The sequence below is a fragment of the Sinohyriopsis cumingii genome, chromosome 11, assembly GCF_028554795.1.
Source record: "Sinohyriopsis cumingii isolate HCF-2022 chromosome 11, ASM2855479v2, whole genome shotgun sequence".
NCBI lineage: Eukaryota > Metazoa > Mollusca > Bivalvia > Unionida > Unionidae > Sinohyriopsis > Sinohyriopsis cumingii.
The window spans coordinates 98,959,025-98,986,972 of NC_142971.1; the positions used below are offsets into that span (position 1 = coordinate 98,959,025).

At 36.8% G+C, this 27,948-nt stretch overlaps 1 protein-coding gene across 2 annotated transcripts in view; it reads right to left on the minus strand.

Annotated features, from left to right (window-relative positions):
* Positions 1-8,669: 8,669 nt before the first annotated feature.
* The window catches only part of LOC149789092 (uncharacterized), a 78,585-nt gene continuing 59,306 nt past the window's right edge, over positions 8,670-27,948 (minus strand). For both annotated transcript variants that reach the window (XM_089975289.1, XM_089975290.1), the window contains exons 5-7: positions 15,470-15,673; positions 14,003-14,194; positions 8,670-9,236 (exon numbers count right to left, since the gene is read on the minus strand). In XM_089975289.1, coding sequence (XP_089831415.1) covers positions 8,797-9,236; positions 14,003-14,194; positions 15,470-15,673 — 836 coding nt within the window. In that variant the 3' untranslated portion in view covers positions 8,670-8,796. The remainder of the gene's footprint in view (positions 9,237-14,002; positions 14,195-15,469; positions 15,674-27,948) is intronic.

The following is a 27,948-nucleotide window of genomic DNA, read 5'->3' on the forward strand; positions in this document are numbered from 1 at the left end:
CACAAAATTTTGGTCACTGTTCCTTACTTTTGATTTAAAAGTGTATTACATCATATTGTGAAGCATCTACTGCCCAGTGACTTGATTCTGCAGTCAATAGTCTGATTTAAACCAAAAAATTGAGCAAAATACAATTTTTGTATATCATTTATCACTTCTTTTGGAAGGACATTGTGTGGATAAAATAGAATAGACACCATTGCTGATTTAATTAGAGTTAGTCTACACATCATTGACAAACTTATGAACGACCAACAACCTATGATTTTCTGTTTTTTTGTTTAAACACAAAAACAAATTGATAATAAAAGCTGAACTCATTTTGTAATGCATTCTTAAAACTTCAAAAACATTTCAATAATTAGTTTAATTTGGTTCCACATTCTCGAAATGCCCTAACCATATAACTTCTGTTTTCTCATGATTTATTTTAAAGTTTGACCATTCTGAAAACAGATACTATAGCAATTTCAGGGTCCAAGTGTTGAAGTCCTTTCAATGGTGTCTAACAAAACTTTTTCCTTTTACCTTTGATATCTGGATTAAATTTGAAGAAGTTTATGGCAAAGAATAGTACAATACAGCAAAATCTTCTTCCATGGCAGAGAAATGACCTTTATTTTTTAACACATTTAAATATCTTGGTGTATGGAATATATATCCATTAAACACCCACAATAATACATTATGAGTATAGGGGGTTTCACGGTTAGTATCTCCCCTTGAAAACACCAGAGTGCATATCAGTGCAACTCACTTCCGGATAGTTCAGTCAATTAATATGGCAGATGTAGATCAAGAAAATGTGACAGACCGCTCACATTATGCAAGCAGGATCGATATCTCACTGTCTTAAAAAGAAATTCTATCAATATTTGATAAATTGTTTTTGCATCTTTTTTTTTTTCACTAACTTGCACTGATCCCAGCTTTCAAATAAATATTCTCTGCCCATTCCAGAACTTCATTATCTTTCCATTACTTCCTTATGCTTTAGTTTGTATTATTTGATTGTGCGAAAATGTATCACTGCATAAAAAGTTCTTGCAATTTATCTTGTCTATTTTTTACAGCTTCAATCATAGCAGTTAATGGAGGTTGAATGACGAGAAAAAATTAAAACTTCTTAAGGTTCTTTTATGATTGATTTAGAATGTTGCTTTTCTATTCATGTTCATTATATTTTTCAAAATGTACATATGTCAACCATGCTTGAACGAGTCTCCTTGATGATCATTTTAATTTTATTTCCTTTAACGGTTGGAAATTTTAGAGTATACAATTTGGAGAAATATCGATGTTAGACATGCTATGCATGTATAGGACATTTGTGGCTCTCACTTATATGCCTGTCTGTCTGTATGTATGTCTGTCTCCTTTCATCTGGTGCATGGGTATGTATATTCTTGAATGAATGTGTGTTCGCATACATATATTACATAAACATACTTCTGGTTAAAAAATGAGTATAAAATGATACTAAGATAGAGTGACTGATAGATAAAGACAACAAATATGAATATTTGTGAGTATCACATTATTATTGACTTGTAGAGCATGTTTGTACAAGCAGTCTCTTTTTTAAATCATACTGTTTGCAACTGTACATCCGGTCATGTGGATCAATATTGATTTTAAAGGCAAACCAGTAATATGACGGAATCTGTAAAATAATTGGATCTTTAAATCTTACATATTTTGATGCAAGGAAAGTTAAACAGAATTAAACTAATTTTAAGAAGGCTGTTCTAGATGAATTTGCTGGTGACAATCAGAAATTTTGTCTAAAGACCCCTGCAAATTTGAGAGTTATTACGTGTCAGCATAAGCATAGAAAAATCATGCTGAAAGTTATTGCATGTACCGTCCAATACTTGACATTTCAAAAGTCAAAAAGAAAATGAAACAAAGAAAAAACGTCATTGGGCATATTATTTAATCTGAATATTGGACAATATTTACACCCAAATATGAATACATTTTCAGTCTGCATTAATTACACTCCTTTATCTTTAAGGTAGCTAAGTAATCATTGCTTTGTTAAGTTCCTCTGAATACATTAAAAAGATGCATTCCATTTTGTTAAAGAAAACTTTTCTGGTTTAAAATATTCAGTATTACAAATCAGCTGATATACTGAAGTCATGTTATAATTGTCTTATTGAACTTGTCTTATAACTTTCTTAACTTGTGTTATAAACGAACTATTAGCCTTGCGAAAGTAACTGAAAAAACAAGGATATATCAACATATGAAAAATTCAAATTCTTGAGATTGTTTTTGTTAAAGTTATACAGCCAAAAATATGCAATGTTTAAAATTGGAGAGCAAAGTGAAATGTTCCTACAAATGTATCTGAAATTATGGATAATGAATCAATATTATCAGGTATGACAGTGTATTTAATTTAATTATTTGATATCATTTAAGTATGGAAAGTAAATATTATTTCATTATCTGATATAATGTAAGTATGGACACTGAATCTAATTATCTGATTTAATGTATATAATTATTCTCCTAGTATGAACAAAATAATTTTGACATATATAATTGATTCATTGGTTTAACCATAATGATCTGTAGTACAGCTAATATTCCTTCCATTGTTGACCTTATTTTTGCTAACCAAGTGTAGAATGGTGAACTATCCAGAACTGAAATGTTTTTGTGGGCATGCGCATTGGAGCTAAGGGAGGTAATTTTAGGTGTTATGATCAGTAACTCCATTGTAACCGTGAAACCCCCTATAACTGTTACCATGCAATTTACCTTCAGAAAAAAACAAAAGCTGTCTTCCTAAATAGGTGGGATTAGACAAGAGTACTCTCCCTTTGCATGGAGAGATTGGTTTTAAATCCTGTCCATATTTTAGTTACTTGAGAACCTGAAATGTGTACTCTGTTAGTGGAATTTAACTGCATAGAGGTTTGGAGCACTTATCTTTAATATGATCAGATATTATTGAAGAAACATATTTTGCACTAAAATTGATTTCGTCTTGAAATATATTACCAAATCATAATACCTTAGGAGAAGAGTTCCCCAGAGTACACAAAACAGCTTCCAATGTTATATATATATATATATATATATATATATATATATATATATATATATATATATATATATATATATATATATATATATAAGAGGAAAGGAGGAAAAGTTGAAAAGCTGCATCAATGACAGGAAAGTTGACAGGTAGCAACAATGAGAAATTGTTAAATGACGTCATAAGGCAGCCTGCTATACTACTGCTTTAAGTCCTAGCAACTCAGACAGAGTCCTTTGAGTCCTGGAATTAAAATTTCGAGATCATCATCTCTCCTCTCTATCCCACAACTTATAAAATGCTTGTTAGTGAAGAATTGCCCCCTGTATGTTATGCTTATGGTTACAGACCTAACCTCATGAGCTGCAATGTACTATCAATCATTTCATCATGGGTCATTTTGTATGTACAGAGTGAATAGCCCATTGCATAAAAGATTACAGAGCCTGAGCTGACATATTGACAGTTTCCTTCTTTCAATGGTAGAAATAAACAAGATCTCCCTCTTCACATCTAGTCAGTTAATTTCAGGTGCTACTTCCAAGCCTCACTGGGTCTGGTAGATGACCTTTCAGGCAAATGGTCCTATGAAAAAAGTAGTTTCTCAACAAAGGATTGATTGCTCATTAGCAGGAGCCTGTTTTTGGCAATGAAAGTAGGGGCTATCATGAGTGAAATCAAACCATCAGAACAGAATTGTAGATAGCTGGATCAACTAACACAGCATGTGACTCATTGATTCTGCCTGCTACAGGTACTGCAACAAGGAATCAGGTTTTGTAAGAAGTGATTCAACTGGGGCCTTAATCACCCCTGTCAGAATCTACAGTAGATTTTTTTTGGGGGATTGAGGGCCAAAACCTTCAGTTATTTCAGGACAAAATTTGCCAGAAGGTCAAAGAGGTTTTTATTTTGTCATATATACTCCCATCTGTGTACATATATCCATAGGTGGTCAGTCCCAGTAAGTACAGATTCAAATGAATACTTAGGGTTAATCAACCATTCAGTTTGGATTAGCTTATTCTATCTGCCATTACTACAGGTCCACCTGGAAATGTGACGTAATCTGCTAGCTCCCAAACTAATGTCAGGATGTGGGCAAACTAGCCCACCAGGCTCTCATCCCTAGTTTTGTTTAGAGAACACCTACTGTAAGCCAAATGAATTCACCCATTTGCTAAGATATAACCTCATGGATTTGGAAACCAGGTCTATTTGTTCTAGTAAGCAAAGCTTCGGACATCACTGAGACAACATAGTCATTTGCAAGAACAGTTGACCCTGGATGTTGATATCTTGCACTATGGAGATCAAAGAGGAATGTGAATGAAACAAGCGAATTTTACCTGGACTTGGAATGTAATTAACATGGTGTTATTGTAGTATTTTGTCCAGATAGCAAGAAGACATGGACTCCACAATGGTTTTGAAGGGAGACACTACTTTTGCCCCTAATTCTCATGAAGGCCCAAGAGTGATGCTGAGATGAGGCACTGCCCTGAACTGGTATACTGTATCCCTGACAGTGAACTGGTATGCCATATCCCTGACAGTGTACTGGTATGCCATATCTCTAATGACAGTGAACTGGTATGCCATATCCCTGACAGTGAACTGGTATGCCATATCCCTGACAGTGAACTGGTATGCCATATCTCTGACAGTGAACTAGTATGCCGTATCCCTGACAGTGAACTGGTATGCTGTATCCCTGACAGTGAACTGGTATGCCGTATCCCTGACAGTGAACTAATATGCCATATCCCTGACAGTGAACTGGTATGCCGTATCCCTGACAGTGAACTGGTATGCCGTATCCCTGATGGTGAACTGGCATGCCATATCCCTGACAGTGTACTAGTATCTCTGACAGTGTACTGGTATGCCATATCTCTGATGACAGTGAACTGGTATGCTGTATCCCTAACAGTGAACTGGTATGCCATATCCCTAACAGTGAACTGGTATGCCGTATCCCTGACAGTGAACTGATTATGTCACCTCCATTCTGAACCATAGTGCCTGTATAAAAAGGTTGAGAGGGCTCAATTTTATGGCTGGCCAAAATGTACATGTGCAGTAGCCTTTAGTTCCAAAGAAGTCTGGAGTAAAATCTCAATGACTTTGTGTTCTGAACAATCTCTACGTCTCTTTCCATGAGAAGATTGTCTATTTTATGCTGCAGGACATTGGCTTTGATTGGACCTTTTGAAATGTCAATAGCAAATGGAACCCTGGACATTGGGGAAGGGGTGTTCAATGTAATTTTGTGACTTGTAGGATCCAAGATCAATGTGGCAAAGTCTTTCCCAATTCATAACAAAATAGCCAGCTTGAGAATTGTATTATTTTTTTTCTCAGGAATGAGGCTTGTGTGGAAAGAAACTAGGGCAAAAATGATCCCACTCTTCCAGCTTCTTGTCATTGTTGGCCTTTGACAACTGTAGTTTTAAATGAGTATAGGGCTTTAGGATTGCTTCCTTGTTGGTATGCCCTAGGGGTATCTTCCTGTTTTTCGGCTCTCTCTTTTCTGAAATGGTTGCTGAGGTATATGACAATGAGCCCGTGTGAGATTTGTCTCTATAGACCCTGCTTGCCAACTTTCTCCACACAACCACTGATGAGCAATGTAAATGACAATGGCTGCATTCTTGTGATGCTCTTTGAGGAGGCAGAAATGGAGAGCAATACATCTCTTCTTGTTATGGCATAAGCAAATGTATGTTGTACTGAACTTTTCACAACACATTATCCATGAAGCTGATTCCCAATCATGGCCAGCAGGCATTACATTGGGCAAAGCTAGGTTATGTTCCACTTGCTGGATGATTGCAGACCAGATCAAACATACAGCAAAAACATTCTAACTAACTGCTTTGAGTTACTTAAGTGCTTATAGCTGGTTCATACTGTTGATGGTTTTGACTTTCCCAGCCCTGATAGGACTGTCAACAGTTGAGGCCTTTAAATGAATAAAGGACATTACATAACATTTTGTTTGTGTTGGATGGTAATTGTTGCTGTCTGTTGATACTTGGGCCTTAGTGTTGGGTGGTAATTGTTGCTGTCTGTTGATATTTGGGCCTCTATGCAATGCAGTAATTAGTCTTGACTGACGTAATTGTTAGAAGGTGGGTTGGTCTTTTTTTGCCATGAGATTGCCATATTTGGAGACATTGCACATCACAAATGACAGAGCAGGAGCAGACTGGCAAAAGTTTGGTGATAGCACACAAGAACTTCCTTGACTGATTCAAGAAAGGCCAAGTCTTCTTTGTAATGGTATCCAGCAGCTGGTACCAAAGTCTAAATCATGACAGGCCATCTTGGAACTGATTGACATTAGTCAATGAGGGCAATTTACTGAGATGGATCCATAACAGGTGTGGTCCAGTGTATGACTATAGACCAACTAGGGTATACAATATCAACAGGGCACCATGGCACTATGCTGGCAATGGAGCAACATGGGTTCCATCATGGTACCTTATTGGACGAGTTCTTCAATGTTGATGCCAGTGTTCTAATGCCAGGATGGGATACATGATATTAGGCTTTATTATATTTAGTGTCGATTGTAAGTGTTCTAATGCCAGGATGGGATACGTGATATTAGGCTTTATTATATTCAGTGTTGATTGTAAGTGTTCTAATGCCAGGATGGGATACGTGATATTAGGCTTTATTATATTTAGTGTTGATTGTAAGTGTTCTAATGCCAGGATGGGATACGTGATATTAGGCTTTATTATATTCAGTGTTGATTGTAAGTGTTCTAATGCCAGGATGGGAAACGTGATATTAGGCTTTATCATATTCAGTGTTGATTGTAAGTGTTCTAATGCCAGAATGGGATACGTGATATTAGGCTTTATTGTATTTAGTGTTGATTGTAAGTGTTCTAATGCCAGAATGGGATACGTGATATTAGGCTTTATTATATTCAGTGTTGATTGTAAGTGTTCTAATGCCAGGATGGGATACGTGATATTAGGCTTTATTATATTCAGTGTTGATTGTAAGTGTTCTAATGCGGGGTCGGGAAACATGACATTAGGTTTTATTATATTCAGTGTTGATTGTGACTGATGTGTATCTATCTGATGACCAAGTCCAGTTTTGAAAGAACAGGGCCATAGTTTCTTTCCTTTAGGTACCAAGTTCATGATGCTGGGTTGGGTTAGTGCATATTATATCGCTGTAAGCAGTTCCCACCCCCTGCATCAGCCAAGGCCATGTTGTCATTATAGGTCTAGGGCTGCTATGCCAATTCAGAATTGGTCCTCAAGGTAGCACCAAAAATATCTTTTCTGGTTGATGGAGCTGGGGCTGTGTGCAAACCATTGGCTGAAACGATGCACCAAACTTTATTCTGCACAGTGAGCTCTCTGCCTTCAATGTTTCCACCAGATGACACTGGTTTACTTAGGTGGCACTGACAGCAATACCAATGGTGACCTCTCTGTCTGGATGATTCTTCACCTTCTCTTTATTCTGAATGTTTTATTTAGATATTATTTTATCTCAATGCACAGACGTCATGTGTATGGCTTGACACCCCCCCAACATTCCAGACATCCTCAGCCATTTAAAACACTTATTCCTGTTCATTGTCTGAAACTACAGACAGCATAAACACATTACACAAGTCAAGCATCATGTGAACATATCACGGAGTGGATGCTAATGAAGAAAACAAATGCCAATCATAATCACTGTACATGCATTAACTTTCTATTCTGTAATGTATGCCAGTCAGTGTCAGAAATCATAGAATAGGTCAAGGACACATTATTAGAATAAACATACTAGAACTTGGCTGGTAACCAACATGGTGAATATTGGATAATAAAGTTAGGTTCTAATATAGACAAAAACTTTGTCTCAGATAGAAAAGAATGAGAAAAAGGCAGAAATATTGATGAGTATACTTCCCTTGTATGGGAAAACTAATCAAACTTGCTCCCAATATGAAAAGGTACCACTTTAAAACAGCTTTTGCGAGATCTCTAAAAGAGAATGCTCTGTCTAGCATGAGTGACGTATCAAGTGGAATATCGTTGGGATTTGACATTAATCCCTCTGTCTAAAGGGAGTTCACGCATCTTTTGGCTTTTTATAGCTAAATTTTGCTAGTGAGGTCTGGTATTGCAAGGTAATGTCATAATCATTTTGTATTATGACTGGGTAACATATTTCAAAAAGAAGTATACATCTCCAACTCATTATAGGACTTCATTTTATGAACCAATAATCTATATGAGTATTTTTAACCACCTACAGTGTGTGTGCATGTCAGAAGGCACACTCTATTAAACTTTATACTTATTTAATGCATCTTTTAAGACATATGCCATCTGTTTATTAATAACTAGACAAAAGCTACACTAAAAACATTTAACCAAAGGAGGGAGATTTATTTAAAACATTGACATTTACTAGCCTGTTGGATTTTCCATTTTGTTGTGAAGATTTTTCCACATTGCTAAGAATTTTGTAAACTGCAATGAGAAAACAACTGACACCTTGTATGCACAAGACTTTATAATGTGGTGGGATAATAGGTGTTTTTTCAGGGAACTTCAAGAAATGTTAAAGAATGAAATATAAGTCTGTAAAACATATGACTTTATTTATTTAAATATTCAACATGCCCTCACTCTGGAATCTATTCCCATATGCAAGCACACTAATTCTGGTATCAAAATGATGAAAACAAGTCTAATTCTGAGCTCCTATCACAGAATTTCAAACTTAATGTATTCTTTGAGAACTGGAGGTAGAGGGAGAGTATCCACTGATGAAGTGCCCTGGGGAAGTAATCTCCTTATTAAAATGCGGCACATCTGTGACAAGGTATATGGGCCTTTGTACCTATCAAACCAAGATGTCAGAGTCACTGCTTTGGGGAAGCTTGGTTTACCATTTGACAGATTCCTAAAGTGAGTCACTTGACTGAGTAGCATAATATCTACTCTGTCATTTTCATCAATAAGCTGAGAAAGTGTGTTGTCCCTGGTGCAGGCACCACCCAACTGAAGCAGACGACACACTTTGTCTGGCAGACGCAATATGACTGCCACCTCTGTCAGGTTTAGAATCAAACTACTACCCACAGGAACAGATGCACAAGGATCAGCTCCTGACTGAATCAACAACTTAACACATTCTGGGCTACCTGAAAATATGAAGTGAGAAACTGATGAATTACTCATGTAATGAATGTGTGCAATGGTGTGAATGCAATGTCAGGCAAAATAGGACAAAAGGATTGACCCTGAGTCAACTATTTTAACCAGTCTCAAATTATTTCAACATATTTTGTAAGTCCAGGATGAACAATTGATTATTATTTAAATACATACATCAGCCATAGGTAGCATATTGTAAAGAGGTCACAATAAACTGAAGGCCTTGTAACATTAGTATTGCAGGCATCAAAACAAGCAGATAGCACACTTGTATGACAAAGGCATCCTGGATGCCACTTCAACCACTTACATATTCCTTATTAATACATTTATTGCATGCATCCAACAGCAAACAGTACATCCCCTAACCTGCATAATGCACTGACAGATCAGACTTTAAGGGTAATCACTTATGGAACTAATTATTGGAGTAAAACATATTTCTTTGATAATTCTTACCTGATATATTACAAGTACTACCAACTATTTTGCAAATCTTCCCATGCATGTTTTCAGTAATGAAAGTATTAAAAGTCATCTGCCCACCTAGGTGGAAGTCAGATAAGAGTTACCTCCCATTGTACAGAGGGTCTGGCACTAAATCCCACCCAGTCTTCAGTTATATCTGCTGGAGCAAGCTCTGTAATTCTGGGGAGGCAGGGAGGGTGTGCCTGTATTAGGACTGAATCAGTAGCATCAAAGAAGCATATTTTATTCCCAACTGGTTCTTCTTCAAACTGGTTATGTGATAATAAAGACATTCTGAGAATAGGACATTAATAGAGGGAGTTATATCCCTTCACCCTGCAGAAGGCCCAATCTCCTGTCCTCAAAACCTGAGAAAGATATATGCTAATAAAGAGATGCCAAGAAATGGCCTGTGGGAAACCCCCATTCTCCCAAGTTGAAAGGTAGAGAAAGTTGCCTCCGTCCCCCATCCTTGGGCTTGGATAATGTCAGCAAGGAACAGTTATGTTCAAATGCTATGCTAGTGGCAACTGCCCTAACCTCACGAGCTGATATGCAAAAGATATTCATTTGTCCTTGGTTAATTCTATATACACTGTACATTGTACCTAGGACAATAGAGCATGACATAAGATATTTATAACAAAGGCCTCAGTCAAGACAAAACAAGTTCATCAGAAAATTAAAGAGGTCTTTGTTTAGGACGATATTTTCCCTTCCATGATGACAAAATAGGCTGGAGATTGTGGAAATATAGCCGTTTATAGTAATGGGGGCTAACATTTTTGCCTAAAAGAGTCAAAGGAGAAAGTAGGCTATTTGTAGTACTCAAGATTTGTAATGGAGTGATATGTTTCTACACACATCAAGTGGGGAAAACACTCCAATTCTGTTCATATCCTTTGAAACTGGTGGGTCTTTAATACACAATGCTGTCCACCACTTTTTCTGATAACTGTTTACCCATGTGGGCTTGCTTGAGAAGATCAAGGTTTGCGATTTCAACAATTCCAGGTTCAGATGAAACACTTTCATTAATGGGTGTTGGAGTAGTTGTGGAAAGATTTCTTGAAAATATTTACAACATTTAACAGATCATTTATCCATTATTTTTTCTCACTTAGGGGTGCAGCTGGCATCAGTTAACAATGATACCCTCACTTTTTGCAAGATTCAGGGGTTCTGAGGTTCTGAATGGAAGGCATATGTAGCTAGAGTGTTTCAGTTTATGTAAAGAGTGTTGACTGCCCAGGCTGTTGGATCTGGGACTGGAAAGACTTTGCACTCCACAATACTGAGGAATGAACCAACAATCAATTCGAATTACTTGATTATCTTTGGATTGTGAGGCCATTAGGGCATTAACTCTGCCCAAAATGTGGTGGACCTGAATGTGGATTTGACAATGATGATGGCACCTGTGAAAATCCTAAACCAGAAGCAACAGTCTTGCCTCCCCTCCCCCACCCCATGTTTCCTGATGTACATTAGCCCTAAGTAATAAGAAAGGATGAGAAGCTCTTTCCAGACAGCATATCTGATCACAACTGAAATGCAATCACTATGGCCTTCATCTTCAAGAGACTAATGCATAACAAATGATCCTAAAGGGGTCACACCCCACTGACTTCCCAAAAGAAGAACAGAAGGTGAGTACCCCATAAGCCAAGTGAGTTTCTACAATTTGCTATGATGGGACCTCATGTATCATGAAACTGGGATCACTTGATCCAGTGGGTAAAGCTTTGATCACCAAATGGACAAGAGAATCTGAGCAAGTCATAAACTGGTCCCCATGCATATATGATCATTCATTGAAAAATAGTAGTGATAACAAGATTTTCCAGCTAGCCACTATCATGGCCATAATGGATGCCTGAATGGCACCATTTTCATTTAGGACCAACTAGACATCATAAGAAGCTGTTTAGTAAAATCCCCACACTGATACAACTATTTAATCAGGAGAATTACTGATAACAAGATTATCAAGATAGCAGCAGTTGCAGCCACACTGGATGTGTTAGCAGAGACACCAGCTAGACATGGTAAGCGTTCTCATGAAAACCCCAAGACAACATCCATTATGGAGGATAACAAGATTTTTGGGATGGCCTGACATATTAGACATCAGATTTGCACCATTTTTGTTTAGAACCAACTAGTCATCATAAAATCTCTTCTGGTGAAAACTCCATGCCAATATGACTTTCTGTTCAGTAGAAGCAGCAATAAAACTTTTAAGATGGATGTCAGGACGACCATATATGATGTCAGACCTGCACCATTTTCATTCACTATAGATGGTGGCCAGTATATCTGGAGGAAGAACCAGGCAAAATCCCAGGAAGAACCACTCAACCACAGAAGGCTACTCACAAGCTTTCTCATATACCCACACTGGCTGAGCCCAAGACTCAAACCCATGCAGACAGAGGTGAGATGTCAGTAATCAGTAAAGGCAAGTACCTTAGACCACTTGGCCACCAAGTATTTTAGTGGAAACCCCAAGCTGATATGACAATCCATTCAAGAGGAGTAATGATAAGATTTTCAAGACTGCTGCTGAGGTGGCCAAACTGGATGTCTATTTCCATCAAGGATCAACAAGACCATAGGACAAATGTGTGTAAAGTCTTATGGCAATCTTCCATGTAGGGTGGGTGGAACAGTGATAACAAACTTGTGCTAACAGATGAAGGTTGAAAAGCCATCCAATACTCTTCTAATCTATGACCAGTAGAGTTAAAAATGGTTCCCGCAGCCTAACCCCAAAAAGTTGATTTTCAAGGACCTTCAAAGAGTTCATATGGATTTCCAAATGTTTTCAAGCAGTATTTTATCTTATAAAAATTGTACTTCTCCATATGTTGCTTTATTTGTCACTTCATATTCACAACAAAAAAACCCAAACACAACTATGCGTACAGCACATACATGCAACAAAACAGAGAAGTTGCCTTAAAACAAATCAGGAAATTTGCCAACTTTGATCGGGCTATTTTTTACTTCAATAGAAGGGGTATTTTTAATGAAAACAGTGAATTTTTCATTGTGTCACATGTCTTTGATTTTCTTGAAACAATCAGAACCCAAAGCCTGGGTCACAAAGCAAATAGTTTTCATCCATTTTTATCTTTTTGTATGAGAACTTTGTGCAATTTCCAGGTCATGGAACATTATTTTGACTAGATCTTAAAAATGATCTGCTACAATAAATGTGGGATTATTTCTGGCTATAACGTTGGCAAACAATGTCTAGGTATATATATCTATTTATCTTTCTCCACATTTGAACATGGATTTTAATTATGGCATATTGGTTGTCATACTTAATATGCCTTGATATGCTGCAGGGAACATAATGTCATTCTTGCCACCATGTTAAAATCAGCTTTACAACAAGTACAGAATGCATATTCTTGTCCTCTGAACTTGATTTTAACCACTAAAATTCCCATTTCCATCACAGAATTTTGTGTGATTTCTTGGTTGTGGAGATTTTGGTGTTTGAGGATTCGGAGTTAACACACTATTAGATATCTCGACACACTTTAAACACCAAACTTAAACCAACCTAGTTTTATGCTGATTGAGCTCTTCAGCAATCCAACCACAATTAATCTTTTTAACCCTTTTGCCATTAATTCTGATCACACATAGTATTATCCAAATCAACAAACTTCAAACACTGAAGCCAAATGGTCCTGCCAACAGAATGAATGGAACATTGTTTTATCCTGTTTGAAATGAGCAACTATACTGTTTTGTCCTACTTAAACCCAGTAACAGCCATGTTATCATAGGCAGTATTACTATAACACTAGAAGCAATGTGTCATTGTTGTTGTTGTTGTTGTTGCAGGGTTTAACGCATTTTTCAGCACATGATAGGCTATACATGGGTGGCCAATATAAATAGTGGAGTAAGAACCTGGGAAAACCCCGGAAAGAACCACCGACTAATGAGAAGCTACTGGCAAGCTTTCTCAAATACCCACATTGGCTAAATCCGAGACTCTAACCCACGCAGAGGTGAGATGGCAGTGATCCGTAATGAAGAGCACTTTAGACCACTCAACCACTCAGGGCCTCTGAAGCAAGATGTCAATGATTCTTCTGTGCCTTTTTAAACTGACTTAATAACAAACTCCATGTATTTTATGCAGGCTTCTACCTCTGAATTTCTTTTAAGTGTAAATAAGCTGCAATGAAAGGACATCTACCATGAGCAATAAACTGCACATAAGATAAAAATCAGTTTTATAAATGCACAGTGATCTCACCATGAATGGCTGCCTCAAACAGAGGAGTACGGCCACTCTTGTCCACAAGGTTAATGTTTACTCCGTACTTCAGCAAAATGTTGACCACAGCCACGTTTCTATCAGCACCTGCTCTGAATAAAGCATTTTGACCTGTATGAATATCCTTAGTGTTCACATCAGCTCCATGGTCCAACAGATACTCCACTGAAGCTGAAAAGAAATATATAACACTATAATGGATATAATCTGTAAAATCCAATCACATATTTTCTGATATTACACATGTAATACAATCTCACAAATAATGTCATGACATTAAATCTGTCAAAGTCATCATTTGCACTGCAAATACAAATTAAAGTCATTTTACCTCACAATTTAACAATTTATGGAATAAAATAAGAGACGTGTATTATGTTATGTATAGAATATAACATCTATGCTCATAAATACCACTTATGAAATAAATCAAAGATTGAGCTTGTATGTCATTAAACCCTAAACAAACATACATAAATGTATGTATGCATGCAAACACAATGTTACATGGCCATCTGGTTTGTGTAAAAGTGGAATACCAATAGAATCTAATGTAACAATATAATCCAATACTTAACATGCATAGAGATGATTGTATAATCTTAATGTCTGGCCTTATTTAGAAGTTTAATACTAACGGAATCTATCATAACAATACAAAAAATATCTACATGCATCAAGGTGACTGTGATACCAGGTCATCTGGCCTTGTGTAGAAGTGGAATACCAATGGAATCTACTATAACAATATATAAAATGACGGTCATGCAATGAGGTGACTGAGTTACCTGGACATCTGGCCTTGTGTAGAAGTGGAATACCAATGGAATCTACTATAACAATATATAAAATGACGGTCATGCAATGAGGTGACTGAGTTACCAGGTCATCTGGCCTTGTGTAGAAGTGGAATACCAATGGAATCTACTATAACAACATATAAAATGACGGTCATGCAATGAGGTGACTGAGTTACCAGGTCATCTGGCCTTGTGTAGAAGTGGAATACCAATGGAATCTACTATAACAATATATAAAATGACGGTCATGCAATGAGGTGACTGAGTTACCAGGTCATCTGGCCTTGTGTAGAAGTGGAATACCAATGGAATCTACAATAACAATATATAAAATGACGGTCATGCAATGAGGTGACTGAGTTACCAGGTCATCTGGCCTTGTGTAGAAGTGGAATAACAATGGAATCTACTATAACAATATATAAAATGACGGTCATGCAATGAGGTGACTGAGTTACCAGGTCATCTGGCCTTGTGTAGAAGTGGAATACCAATGGAATCTACTGTAACAATATATAAAATGACGGTCATGTAATGAGGTGACTGAGTTACCTGGACATCTGGCCTTGTGTAGAAGTGGAATACCAAAGGAATCTACTATAACAATATATAAAATGATGGTCATGCAATGAGGTGACTGAGTTACCTGGACATCTGGCCTTGTGTAGAAGTGGAATACCAAAGGAATCAGAACAATGTACTGATAAGCCTGTGTTGAGGAGGAAGTCCAGGAGCATTTGTTTTCTCTGCCATGGAATGTTGGATTCCCCAAACAATTTCATCAGAACATTCTCATGTTGATAGTTTGTGTGGCACATATCAGGCCCTGCTTGCACCAAGCTAATGAACACTGAAAACAGTAGACAGTATTTATATACATCTTTTTAAGTAACGAAGAGTCTTTAGAAGTGGCAGTATTTGTATACATCTTTTTAAGAAATGAAAACAAGTCTTTAGAAGTGGCCGTATTTGTATACATCTTTTTAAGAAATGAAAACAAGAGTCTCTAGAAGTGGACAGTATTTATATACATCTTTTTAAGAAACGAGGAGTCTCGAGAAGGGACTGAGACTCTACTAGTCAAATGGAAGTTCCTGGAATTCAAGACCATTTCTTTTTAACTGCTGGGTGTTGAAAATATTTCTGATCTTTCTGAACAAAAACAAGACTTTTAAATAAGCTATTGTGGCAGGCATATTAAATGTAAGGTTGGTGCTGTTTTCATTAACGACCAAGTAGACATCATAATAGGTTTTGTGGTAAAATTTCCATGTAAGTATGACCATCTACTAGGGGAATAGCAATAAGAAGATTCAAGAAGATGGCTGCAATGGAGGCCATACTGGCATCACATCAACAATATTTTAATATAAGATATTTGGAATTTTACAAATGAAGTAGGTTATACAATGCTGAGGACAAACAATGGTAGCTGACACAGGTTAGTATGATGGTAAGATATGAATCCACACACTCTTGGCTCAGAGTTTGGAATGATAACCACTGAACCACCAGAGCTCACTTTCATTTAGGACTAACTAAAAATCATAAGAAGTCTTTTGATGAAAAAACAATCTAGAAAGAACAGGAACCAGATTTTAAAAATAGCCGCCATACTCGCCATATTGGAGGTCAGATCAGCACCATTTTCATACAACAAACTAGATATCATAAAGAGTCTTGTGGTGGAAACCCATGTTAGTATGAATTTCCACACAGGAGTAGCAATTAAAAGCTGATCATTGCCCCACCCTTAAAACTAATACATTTACTTGGCATAACAATATTCATGCTTTCTACAAAAGGTTTTCAAATTCTGTTACGTGATTTGTAAAAGTGATTTATCAGTTGTTCTATGTAAAGTGGTCTCGTATTAGACTACCTTAGGTTGGGGTGGGGTGCTCCCAGTATTATCTTTAATTATTATAGAAGACCTACCCTGGCTCATTTTTGTTAGAAATTGAAGTAGTGATAGAGATACAAAGCTCTGAACCCCCAGTTAGCGTTGCTGAAATGCTGACAGTTAAATTACTGAATACACAAAGATGAGATTCAAATAAACAACAAATTTTATGCCATTCAATTACAGATAGTCCTTATTCAAATGAAATTCAATATTCAAAACCCTATCACTTGTCTTTCACTCGACCAAGTGATGGCCTATTTCATCATCTGACTTAGTGTGATAGATCTTCCTCCTGTTCTGTGTTTCTACTCATCTATAGTATTTCTTGACTGGTACCCAGTACACCTTCAGTCCAACAACCACATCCTTTACCCTTCCACTTCCGTTGTCTCCTTTTCTTGTCTCCCAGAGACTCGGGACCAACTGTACCAGGGTATTTCCCTTCTCTGTCTCCTACAGATCCTCCGGTCCCTAAAAGCTTCCTTTCCAAAGCTCCTATGTAATTCCCAGAATAACAATGTTTCCCGCCAATTTTGAATGACGTCGGAGTAGCTTAGAACTTCCTTATGTAATTCAAGCAAGATGGTTTAGCGACTACTGACGTTTAGTTTCAAGACACTAGATTTAAACTTGCGATTCCAATGGTGGCCACGCATTGCTCAATTCCAAGTGGATATCGATTCACCCATAGTCTACATAATTAGCAGACATTGCCCCCTCTCCGGCAATCTGTCAAGGGTGGATTTATGACCCCCACTTGATATTCCTTTGACCCAACACCGGCAATTCATGCCACTTACATGTGAATTGCACTCAGCCAAATAAGGCGCCAGTAACAAGTTCCTATGGCCAATTATATACAACTGGCTTCCCATTTGTCTTTTTTATGTTGGCTTACACTTGCAACATTTACGAAGTGAATAATTAGCCTCAGGGTCTAGCATATACATGTTGCGAACTGGCTATTGTTCCTTACTTATAATGTGACATTCTATTTTTAGCAATGGTGGCTTTAACTGAATGTGGATGGAGATAATGTGGATGGGGATAATGTGAATAAACTTAGAAGACTTTCATGCCATGATACTTTCGGTCAAATTTGATAAATTTCTGTTTGAAAGTTTTTGAGAAAAAGTTGTTCAATGGTTTTACTACTTGTAGCAACAGCAGCAAAATCTGACGATGCAATGGCATCATTTGAGTAACTCTGAAAAGCTTTATACCAGGATGTTTTCATTCAAATTTGGCTGATTTCGGTTCAAATTTGGTTAAGTTCTGTTGAGATTTTTTTTTTAAATCATTAAAAAATGTTTCTACATTTTTGTATTAACTAAAATATTTGATGGCTGATTGGCATCACTGGGACAACTTAAAGGGCTTTTACCAAGGTGCTTTCAGTCAAATTCTGTTGAGTGATTTTAAGAAGTTGCATAAAAGGTTTTCTATTTTTAGTAACAGCAGTCACATCTGACGGCAGATCAGCATCGTTCGAGCAAATCTTAAACAACTTTATGCCAGGGTGTTTTGTGTTAAATTAGGAGTAATTCTGTAAAAAAATCATAAAACAACTTTATGCCAGGGTGTTTTGTGTTAAATTAGGAGTAACTCTGTAACAAATATTAAACAACTTTATGTCATGGCATTTTGTGTTAAATTAGGAGTAATTCTGTAACAAATCTTAAACAACTTTATTTCAAGGTGTTTTGTGTTAAATTAGGAGTAATTCTGTAACAAATCTTAAACAACTTTATTTCAAGGTGTTTTGTGTTAAATTAGGGGTAATTCTGTAACAAATCTTAAACAACTTTATGCCAGGGCATTCTGTGTTAAATTAGGAGTAATTCTGTAACAAATCTTAAAAAACTTTATGTCAGGGTGTTTTGTGTTAAATTAGGATTAATTCTGTAAAAAAATCTTAAACAACTTTATGCTAGGGTATTTTGTGTTAAATTGGGAGTAATTATAGAACAAATCTTAAACAACTTTATGTCAGGGTGTTTTGTGTTAAATTAGGAGTAATTCTGTAAAAAAATCTTAAACAACTTTATGCAAGGGTATTTTGTGTTAAATTAGGAGTAATTATGAAACAAATTTTAAACAACTTTATGTCAGGGTGTTATGTGTTAAATTAGAAGTTGAACAGTTTTTAAGAAGTTATTCAAAGCTTTTGCTAATTTTACTAATGAAGGCCAAGTTTGATTGATCTACATCATCTGAACTGATTTGAATGGGCTTCAGGCCTGAATGCTTCATTCAAATATGGTCAAATTTTGTTGAGTTATTTTTGAAAGGACCTATAAACAGTAATGGTGTACAGATAACAGATGATGCACCATGCTTGATAATTGATAATTGATGTCTAACTGTTCATGACTCCAATAACTTCTCCTAGCAGAAATTATTTTCAAATTTCATCTCTAGTTCTACTCTATTAGCATAATTCTTCAAGTCAAGGTGAAGAACTTCCCTTTACTTTAACAGTGTGTTGTGATTTGGATTTTTAATGTAGCTTTAACAATTTTTTAGTCATATCGCTATGATGTCTGCAATGTGGCAGTTTATAGTGATGTCTATAACTGAGGCATCATGCCGCAGACATGTAGCATGATGTCCCACCCAGTTTATCCTGACACCAGGCCGACCATTCCTAACACTAACCTCTTGATGCTGAGCGCCATGCGAGGCAGCTGTCAGTACCATTTCTTTAAGTCTTTGGTATGACTCTGCCGGGGATTGAACCCACAACCTCCCGCATCCGAGGTAGACGCTCTAACCACTAGGCCACCGGAGTGGTTTACTTTAACAGACTCCCTCAGCTGTTCTGGTGTGGGATGGGATATTCCAGCTGAGGGTCAAAGTTCTGGTGTAGGATAGGTATATTCCAGCCGAGGGTCAGAGTTTAGCACCAGACATGAAGCCTTGCCAAGCATCTGATGCCAAATGTTTGGATCCAACAATGATGCATAATAATGGTTGCATTTTTGAATGAAAAATATGGGTCAAAGTCAAATGTCATATTGTGAATACTGCAATGATTTTCATATTGTGAATACTGCAATGAATGTAAGTCTTGTGACACTATACAAGCTAGGACAGCCTTCATTATTTTCACCAAACAGACCTATTGTAGCTGGTAAATGTTGAGACATGAAATCATAGTAATATTTTCATGAACTAAAAGTTTTGAATGTGAACCTTTTCCCAGCATATTCCATGGACTGTAACGTTATAACAAGAAAAAAGAATGCGTGGGTGTTAAGAGACTTCTCATATTAATGAAAATATCGGATTGTATTAAAATTATATTTTCAGATTGAAATTATGTGCTGAATAATACTTTTTGCTCTGGTATGACTGGTATCATGGCATGAAATTAAATAATGCCAACAAAAACAATAAAGAATAAATAGAACAAATGCTACGAAAATATATGGAACAATAATAAAGTGATAGTTTGTGTTGATGTAAGTAACCTTAAGTATGTACATGTCTATATGGCTACAGTAACCATGCTAGTATTACTAAAGGGATGTGACCATGTCTGTATGGCTACAGTAACCATGATTGTATGACTAAAGGGGAAGTGAACATGACTATATGGCTGCAGTAACCATGCTAGTATTACTAAGGATGAAGTGAACATATGTACAAGGCTACAGTAACCATGCTTGTATGACTAAGGAGGAAGTGAACATATCTATGTGGCTACAGTAACCATGCTTGTATAATAAGGGGGAAGTGAACATGACTATATGGCTACAGTAACCTTGCTTGTATTACTAAGGAGGAAGTGAACATGTCTACAGTAACCATGCTTGTATGACTAAGGGGGAAGTGAACATGTCTACATCAACCATGCTAGTATGACTAAGGGGGAAGTGAACATGACTATGTGGCTATAGTAACCATGCTAGTATTACCAAGGAAGTGAACATATCTACATGGCTACTGTAACCATGCTAGCATGACTAAGGGGGAAGTGAACATGACTATATGGCTACAGTAACCATGCTAGTATTACTAAGAGGGATGTGAACATGTCTACATGGCTACAGTAACCATGCTAGTACAACTAAGGGGGAAGTGAACATGACTATATGGATACAGTAACCATGCTAGTATGACTAAGGGTGAAGTGAACATGTCTACATGGCTACAGTAACCATGCTAGTATTACTAAAGAGGAAGAGAACATGTCGATATGGCTACAGTAACCATGTTAGTATTACTAAGGGGGAAGTGAACATGTCTACATGGCTACAGTAACCATGCTAGTATTACTAAGGGGGAGTATACATGTCTACATGGCTACAGTAACCATGATAGTATTACTATAGAGAAAGTGAACATGTCCATATGGCTACAGTAACCATGTTAGTATTACTAAGGGGAAGTGAGCATGTGTACATGGCTACAGGAACCATACTAGAACTACTAAGGAGGAAGTTAACATGTCTAAATGGCTACAGCAGCAGAGAGGGCGAACAGACCAATGGTCGAAAAGCGTCGAAAAACTAAAAATAAACCATTCTACGAACAAAGAAAAAATAAAAAGCATCGACAGATTTTTAAAAAAAGCGTCGACACAAATTGAAGCAAACATAAAATCTTCCAAAAAGATTTCTCAAATTGGTGTTACTTTACCGTCGTTGTCCTTTTTTTTGTTCGTAGAATGGTTTATTTTACCATGTGGACACTTTATTGAGGTCGCGCCCTCTCTGCTGCTATAATTAAATCATTATGTTATATTAAAATAATGGTACATCCGGAATCTCATACTGCAAGGATAGCTTGAGAACGATTAGAAGCAATCAAAAAATTTCTTCCTGTCAGAGACTCATTCAGAAAAAATCTACAAGCGCAGCAGGAAGCACAAGTTGAGCACGAAGAAGACACTAAAAAACTGTTTAAACCCGTCACTGCAGCTACTGAGAAAGTTACAACTGTCATCAAAGAAGATCTTCTTCCGGTATCAAAACAAACAGCAGAATAAGCTGAAAAAATAGGAAGAAGAACTAAACAGACAAAGAAGATTTACGAGATCTTCCAACTGATATGGCTGCGGCTCAACCTCCACCTGTTGGTGAAGAAATACTTGAAGGTATTGAAAAACTTCGTACTGAAGTCGCCGACGTGAGAAAAGAACATACACCTGAACCCGAACTAGCAGAAGAAAACGTAGAATTGATTGCAAAATTTAGGAAAGGGTTTGTCGAAGATATCAGAAATATTAAAAGAGAAAAATTACCTGAAAAAATATTACATACTAATAAATCTGGCATTTTAAAACCCCATCATGAAAAAGTAAATGATGATAATCTTATTAGATGGATATATCGCGTATATAGAAACAAAAAACAAGCAAGAGGTCCAGAATATGAAATTATTAATGAAGAAGTAAAAAGACTTTATAGAGAGAAAATAAAACAACTAGAACAAGAACAACTCTCCCAGCAGGAACCTTCATATCAATTTCCTCCACCTCTGCAACAAATAGAACAACAACAATCTTCTTCACCGCAGAAAGAGATGATGTTGAAACCATCCAAAGAGAAAAGGAAGCAGATGGCAAAAGAAATGAAGCAAAAAGCAGAAGAAGAATGGAAACAAAGAGAAGAAATATTAAGAGATGTAGAAACTAAACAACGGGAGAAATTACATTCACTGGGTAAAGAAAGAGATCCTGGCGATGATTCTTTTGACGCTACTGGAAGTGGTCTTTCTTCCTTGAATACAGTGGAAAATAATTTTGTTTGTCCCGATAATATCCTCAATGATGTATCACGGTTAGAAGTTCTCATAGGAGGAAAACAAGCTGGAAATAATTCACCAGAAATAATTAATGAAGATGCTGATATTTGTCGGCAATTATTTCAAGGTGGTATCATGGATATCGGCATTTAGCGAGAACTTATCGATGAACTTGTTGATGACTAGTTGTTAGATAAATGGTAAATAAAATAAGATGATAGTACACAATAATCATCGTAAACCTGCACAGGTCAGAGCAGTAAACTCATGATTACCAATCTATAGAGCAATTTACGGAGATGGACTTGGTGATGTTATTCAGGGATTATTCACAAGGATAGCTCCAAAAGCAGCACCTGTTGCAAAACAATTATCGATGAAAGCTATTGATATTGTTTGTGAAAAAGCTCCTGGTGCAATTGTTAATGTTGCTGGTAGGGTTTCTCGGCAATCAGAGAAAAACTAGCATGATTATTGCGACGAAGATCACAACCAGTAAAATTACCAAGTACTGAAGTGATGCCAGCAGACGTCAGTAGAATAATAAATCAGGCTGCAAATCAAAAACTAGCGGCGTTAGCAGATCAAGGACTCGGTGAATCAGGGAATAATATTTCAAGTTTGATATCAGGAAATGGAGTTTCCAAATCCGGTAATCTTCGTGTTAGAAGGAAATAATTATAATAAAATGTTCAAGCGCTCATCCGATGAAGCATTTGATATGGAAGCACCTGTCCTTAAATATGAATCGATACGTGATTATCAGTTTTATTCTTATGATGCACGAACACCAGATCAACGTGGAGGAAGAACTGAACTACAAGTTCATGACACAAGTAGATACTTTTTACCTGTTGAGGCTTTTATTGAGGTAGAAGGTACAACTGTAAGAACAAACGATGCTAATTAAGCAGATGCAGTAAAAGTTGGTTTTGTTAACAACGGGATCATGGCATTATTTAATAGTGCCACGTATATGATCGATGGAAAAAATATTGAATCGCTTCAGAATGATGTCGACCTTGCTACAACAATAATAGGATTAGCAAGATATTCTGATGATTACACAAGATCAGCAGGTCCCACAATGATATTTGTGAAAGATAATTCTGGTCACCCCAATGATGATCCGTATAGTACAAGACGACCAAGAAATTTTTCCGGAAACGCTGATGCTGATGTGGCGCCGGTGGTTCATGGTTCTAATCCAGATTTCAACTTGGGATTTGCAATGCGTAAAAATATGTTGCTAGGAGCCAATAGAAGATTTTCATGCACAATTCCACTATCGCATATTTTTGGATTTTGTAGAAATGTTAGAAAGGTTATTTTTGGAGCTAGACATGGTTGTTCTTGTAAGAAAGGGTGATGATAACGATGCTCTGTGGAGATCTGGTGGTGATGCTGGTAAAGTAGTATTATCGAAACTTTCACTGTGGATGCCGGTAATGACTCCAGCGATCGCAGAAGAACAAAAGTTGATTTCTTTCATGGACACTGGTGGTAAATCCTTGTTGTCATGGTTAACAACAAGCACAGAAAGTATACAAACTGACATTAACGGTCAGTTTACATGGCATATAGCATCACAACAAGGTGTTTCTACACCACGGCATATTTTTAATGCGTTTCAGAACTATGATCGTTTAGGCGATCAAGAACATACTCATATGATATTTGATAAGCTAGGGGTCACAGATATTTCTTTACGGATAAACGAACAACAAGAACCAACAGAGAATATAAACTAAATTATGAGCAAAATAGTATAGGACATGTATATCATCGTTTAATGTCATTCATGGGACGTGATCAAAATGTTGATACTGGGTTGCAAATATCACAACATGATTTCAGAACTTTGTATCCGATTTATTATTTTTCGCTGGAGCATCTTGATCTATCAAAACAATCTGTCGTTGATATACATCTTAAAGCAACATTAAATACAAGTGGTGTTGATTATAGAGCAATCGCGGTCATACTCAGCGATAAAGCCATGTTACTTGATGGTGGTAGTGGTCGAATGAGAGTCGTTGATGCACCAGTGGAAAATCTTTAATCATGTTATTTAGAAAAATATATTTATATAAAAATGTCGTATAGTCATGTTAATGTTGCTCTGACCCCCAGTCAGGTCAAAAAAGCTTCAGTCAAAAAATGCCAACAAATGTGGAACTAAAATATCACTAAAGCAAGATCAAATTTCTAGTGGCGGTCCAAACAAATTATCGTTGACAAATAACCAGATTAAACATCTTAATAAGGCCACAGAATCAAAGACCGGGGTTCAATTTCATCTTTCTCCGAGCGCCATCAAGGACATGGATAAAACAGGTGGTATTTTTCCACTTCTTGTGGCTATTCCAGCGTTTATAGCTGCTGCTGATCCAGCCGTAGCAAAAGCAGCTGCATTAGGTGCTGTTGGAACAGCTGCTGGAATGGCTCTAAAGAAAGCAACAGGAAAGGGATAACAAAAAAAGGGACACGGCCTAAGGTTACTGGGATCTCGCTGGGGAAGAGGTCTGAGGCTTCCACATTAAATGCTCCAGCATCAAATTTTGATTTACTTGATGTTGCTAAAAAAAATAAAAAATAAAAGCCTTTAGAGGTTTTTTATGCGAGATCAATTACCGAAACAACCGAACAAACTCAAAACAGGTATTATTAATCTTGACTCGAATTCAGGACCTGGTACTCATTGGGTATCATACGCGGTTGATCCATGTGGAATTGTTTATTTTGATTCATACGGGTTGGCTCCACCCATTGAATTTATCAAGTATGTTGCACCACTTCACGCGCAAGTTTGGTATTCAACACTACCCACACAATGACAGATCCGCCAATATGCGGTCGTGAGGCAATTAATGTACTTAACGCTATATCAAAATCATCCAAACCACCACATAAAGTCGTGCATGATTATACAAGCAATCAATTCATTTTAAACAGATCTTAAAATATAATGGTTGATATTTACGAAAGATCTTCTTCTGCAGTTAAGAAAAAGTCCTGCAACGTTGATCTGTCAAAGTACGTGACTAAAGATGAACTCGCTGATATCATGAACCTGGTTGGAGTTGACCCAGATGAAGTTGTTATTTTTCAGGATCGATATGGTAAACTAAAAACGAGCAGCATCAGATGGAATGATATAGTTCGACGAGTACTCGGTGCAGTTACGGATAATATCCCTGTGTTTACTGACAGCAACAAAATCAGGGATTCAAGTATATCGTTTACAACCATCAGAGATCAAATTACGGCAAGTGTTGCTAATCGCGTGAAAAATACCAGTGACACAATGACGGGTGAACTCAGCATGAACGGGAATAAGATAGTAGTTTTGAGAGATCCAACATCCGACGAAGACGCAGCAACAAAAAAATACGTCGACGTCAACTACAACACCGTAGATGGTAAATTATCCACGTTGCGGGCCGAGTATGACGTTCACGTAAACGCGTTCACAAATCTTCGCAGAAATTTTAGAAAAATTAATGAAACCGCAGAGGAATTTTTGGGTAATCTGTTGGTCGCTGACGTAAAACTCATTGATATCAAAACTAACCTTGACATGATCAAGCAAACACAGTAAAACATCATAGCGGGGATTCCTGAGATCATTAATAAAACCAGTTTGATTAAAATTCCAGCCGGAATAACTCCCCGACATATTACCAACATCGTATTCGTATACACTGTATCATCGGGATTTGCAACATGGTCGCAGCAAAATAAGACTATCAAATATACCGCAACAGTCACTGGCGTGTACAGGCTATCTGTGTTCAGTGCTGCAAAATTTGAAATATTTACAATGTATCCATGGCGTCATTCAACTGATAAGTTTTCTGGGGTTGTATCTGTTATATTAAATAGCGGAACTGAAGAAATTTTTATTCTGGAAGCAGCTGATAAGAAATTAACCACAACATCTTACTGGTGGTGTTTGGAATTTGTAGCTGAAACACCTCAATTGGTTACTGCATAAAAATATATGGACGGTGCACAATACAGGTACAATCAAGCGCGTGAATGGCAGGCAGCATTAAAAGATCGAGTCAAACAGTATACAGTAAAAGTAAAGAAATATCGACGACGATTAGTTATCGTTGATGTGATTGTTTATTCAGTATCTGCTGTTGTTGCTGGAACAGGTGTTATATTATCAGCAGTGACAATGATGGCACCAGTAGCCGTAACTATTTGTATTTCAGCAGCAACCAAGATTGTAGGTGTGCTCATTATCATTGCAAAAAAATATGTACCTGCACGAATGAAAAATTATCCGATTACATAATAAAATTACAAACAACGACGGTAGCATACTCGAAATTGTCTTCATTGTTATCAGCGAATCTCAGTGATGGAATTATATCTGATTTCGAGTTTTCAATGATGACTAAAATATATCACGAAGATATCGGTATTAAAGATACAGTTACTAATAATGACAGAATTACTCCAGCAGATCGTGACTAATACAACTCCGCCAAAGATAACGATGATCTCGGTAAGTTCAACTAATCCTGAATTTAGTATTAACTTTCCTACTGCAATTCCAGTAAAGGAAATAGTACTGGCTCAATTACGGGTACATAATAGCTGGCCAAATATCAGATCAAAATCATTTAATGGTACACCAGCAAATAATTCGCTTGTATTTGCTAACAAGAACAAACCAGATGGTACTCCTGACTGGACAGATGTTGGAATACCCACTGGTAGTTATGAGATTGAAGAGATCAATGAGGAATTTCAACGTAGAATAAAATCAATAACGGGAAAAGAAGGAAAAATATTGATTAACGTTCATGAGCCGATGCTGTCCTCGACGATTGAAATACATTCTCCTGATTATGCCGTTGATATTTATCAGTCCACAATAAGATCTGTACTAGGTTGGCCAGATGTTCCCCCAGTGTATAAAGGACCACAAGAACCAAAACGAGCTGATTTTACGTCAACAAATAGCTCTCGTCACGAAGTTACAATGAATTCAGATTGGTTAGATTACATAGAAGTAAAACCAGAGGTGAGGAGGGGAGAACTTTATTATGATCCTGGATCTATTTTTTATAATCTTAATAGACGTGTTATTACTTGGAATATTGATTCTATATTTTCTTCAATAAACTCAGACCATAAAATACAGTTAAATAGTTTACGTGATAGTTTTCAAGAGTATTTATTTGATTTGACATCTGCGCGCAATAATATCATTCGGTACACAGAAGTTTTAAATTTTATAGTTGATTCTTCTGAAATTATCTATAACAGAATTAGAGATATGGTTCTTAAGTCATCAAGCGATTACAAAAAATCCTTCGCAGCCAAATACAAAATATCCGAAGCTGACATTGCAATGTTTAAATTCCCTGATTATAATCCAGATAGATTAAGAAAATCTGTCAATGACATCATCAATGAATTTTTTCCTAAAATACATGATGCATGGAGAA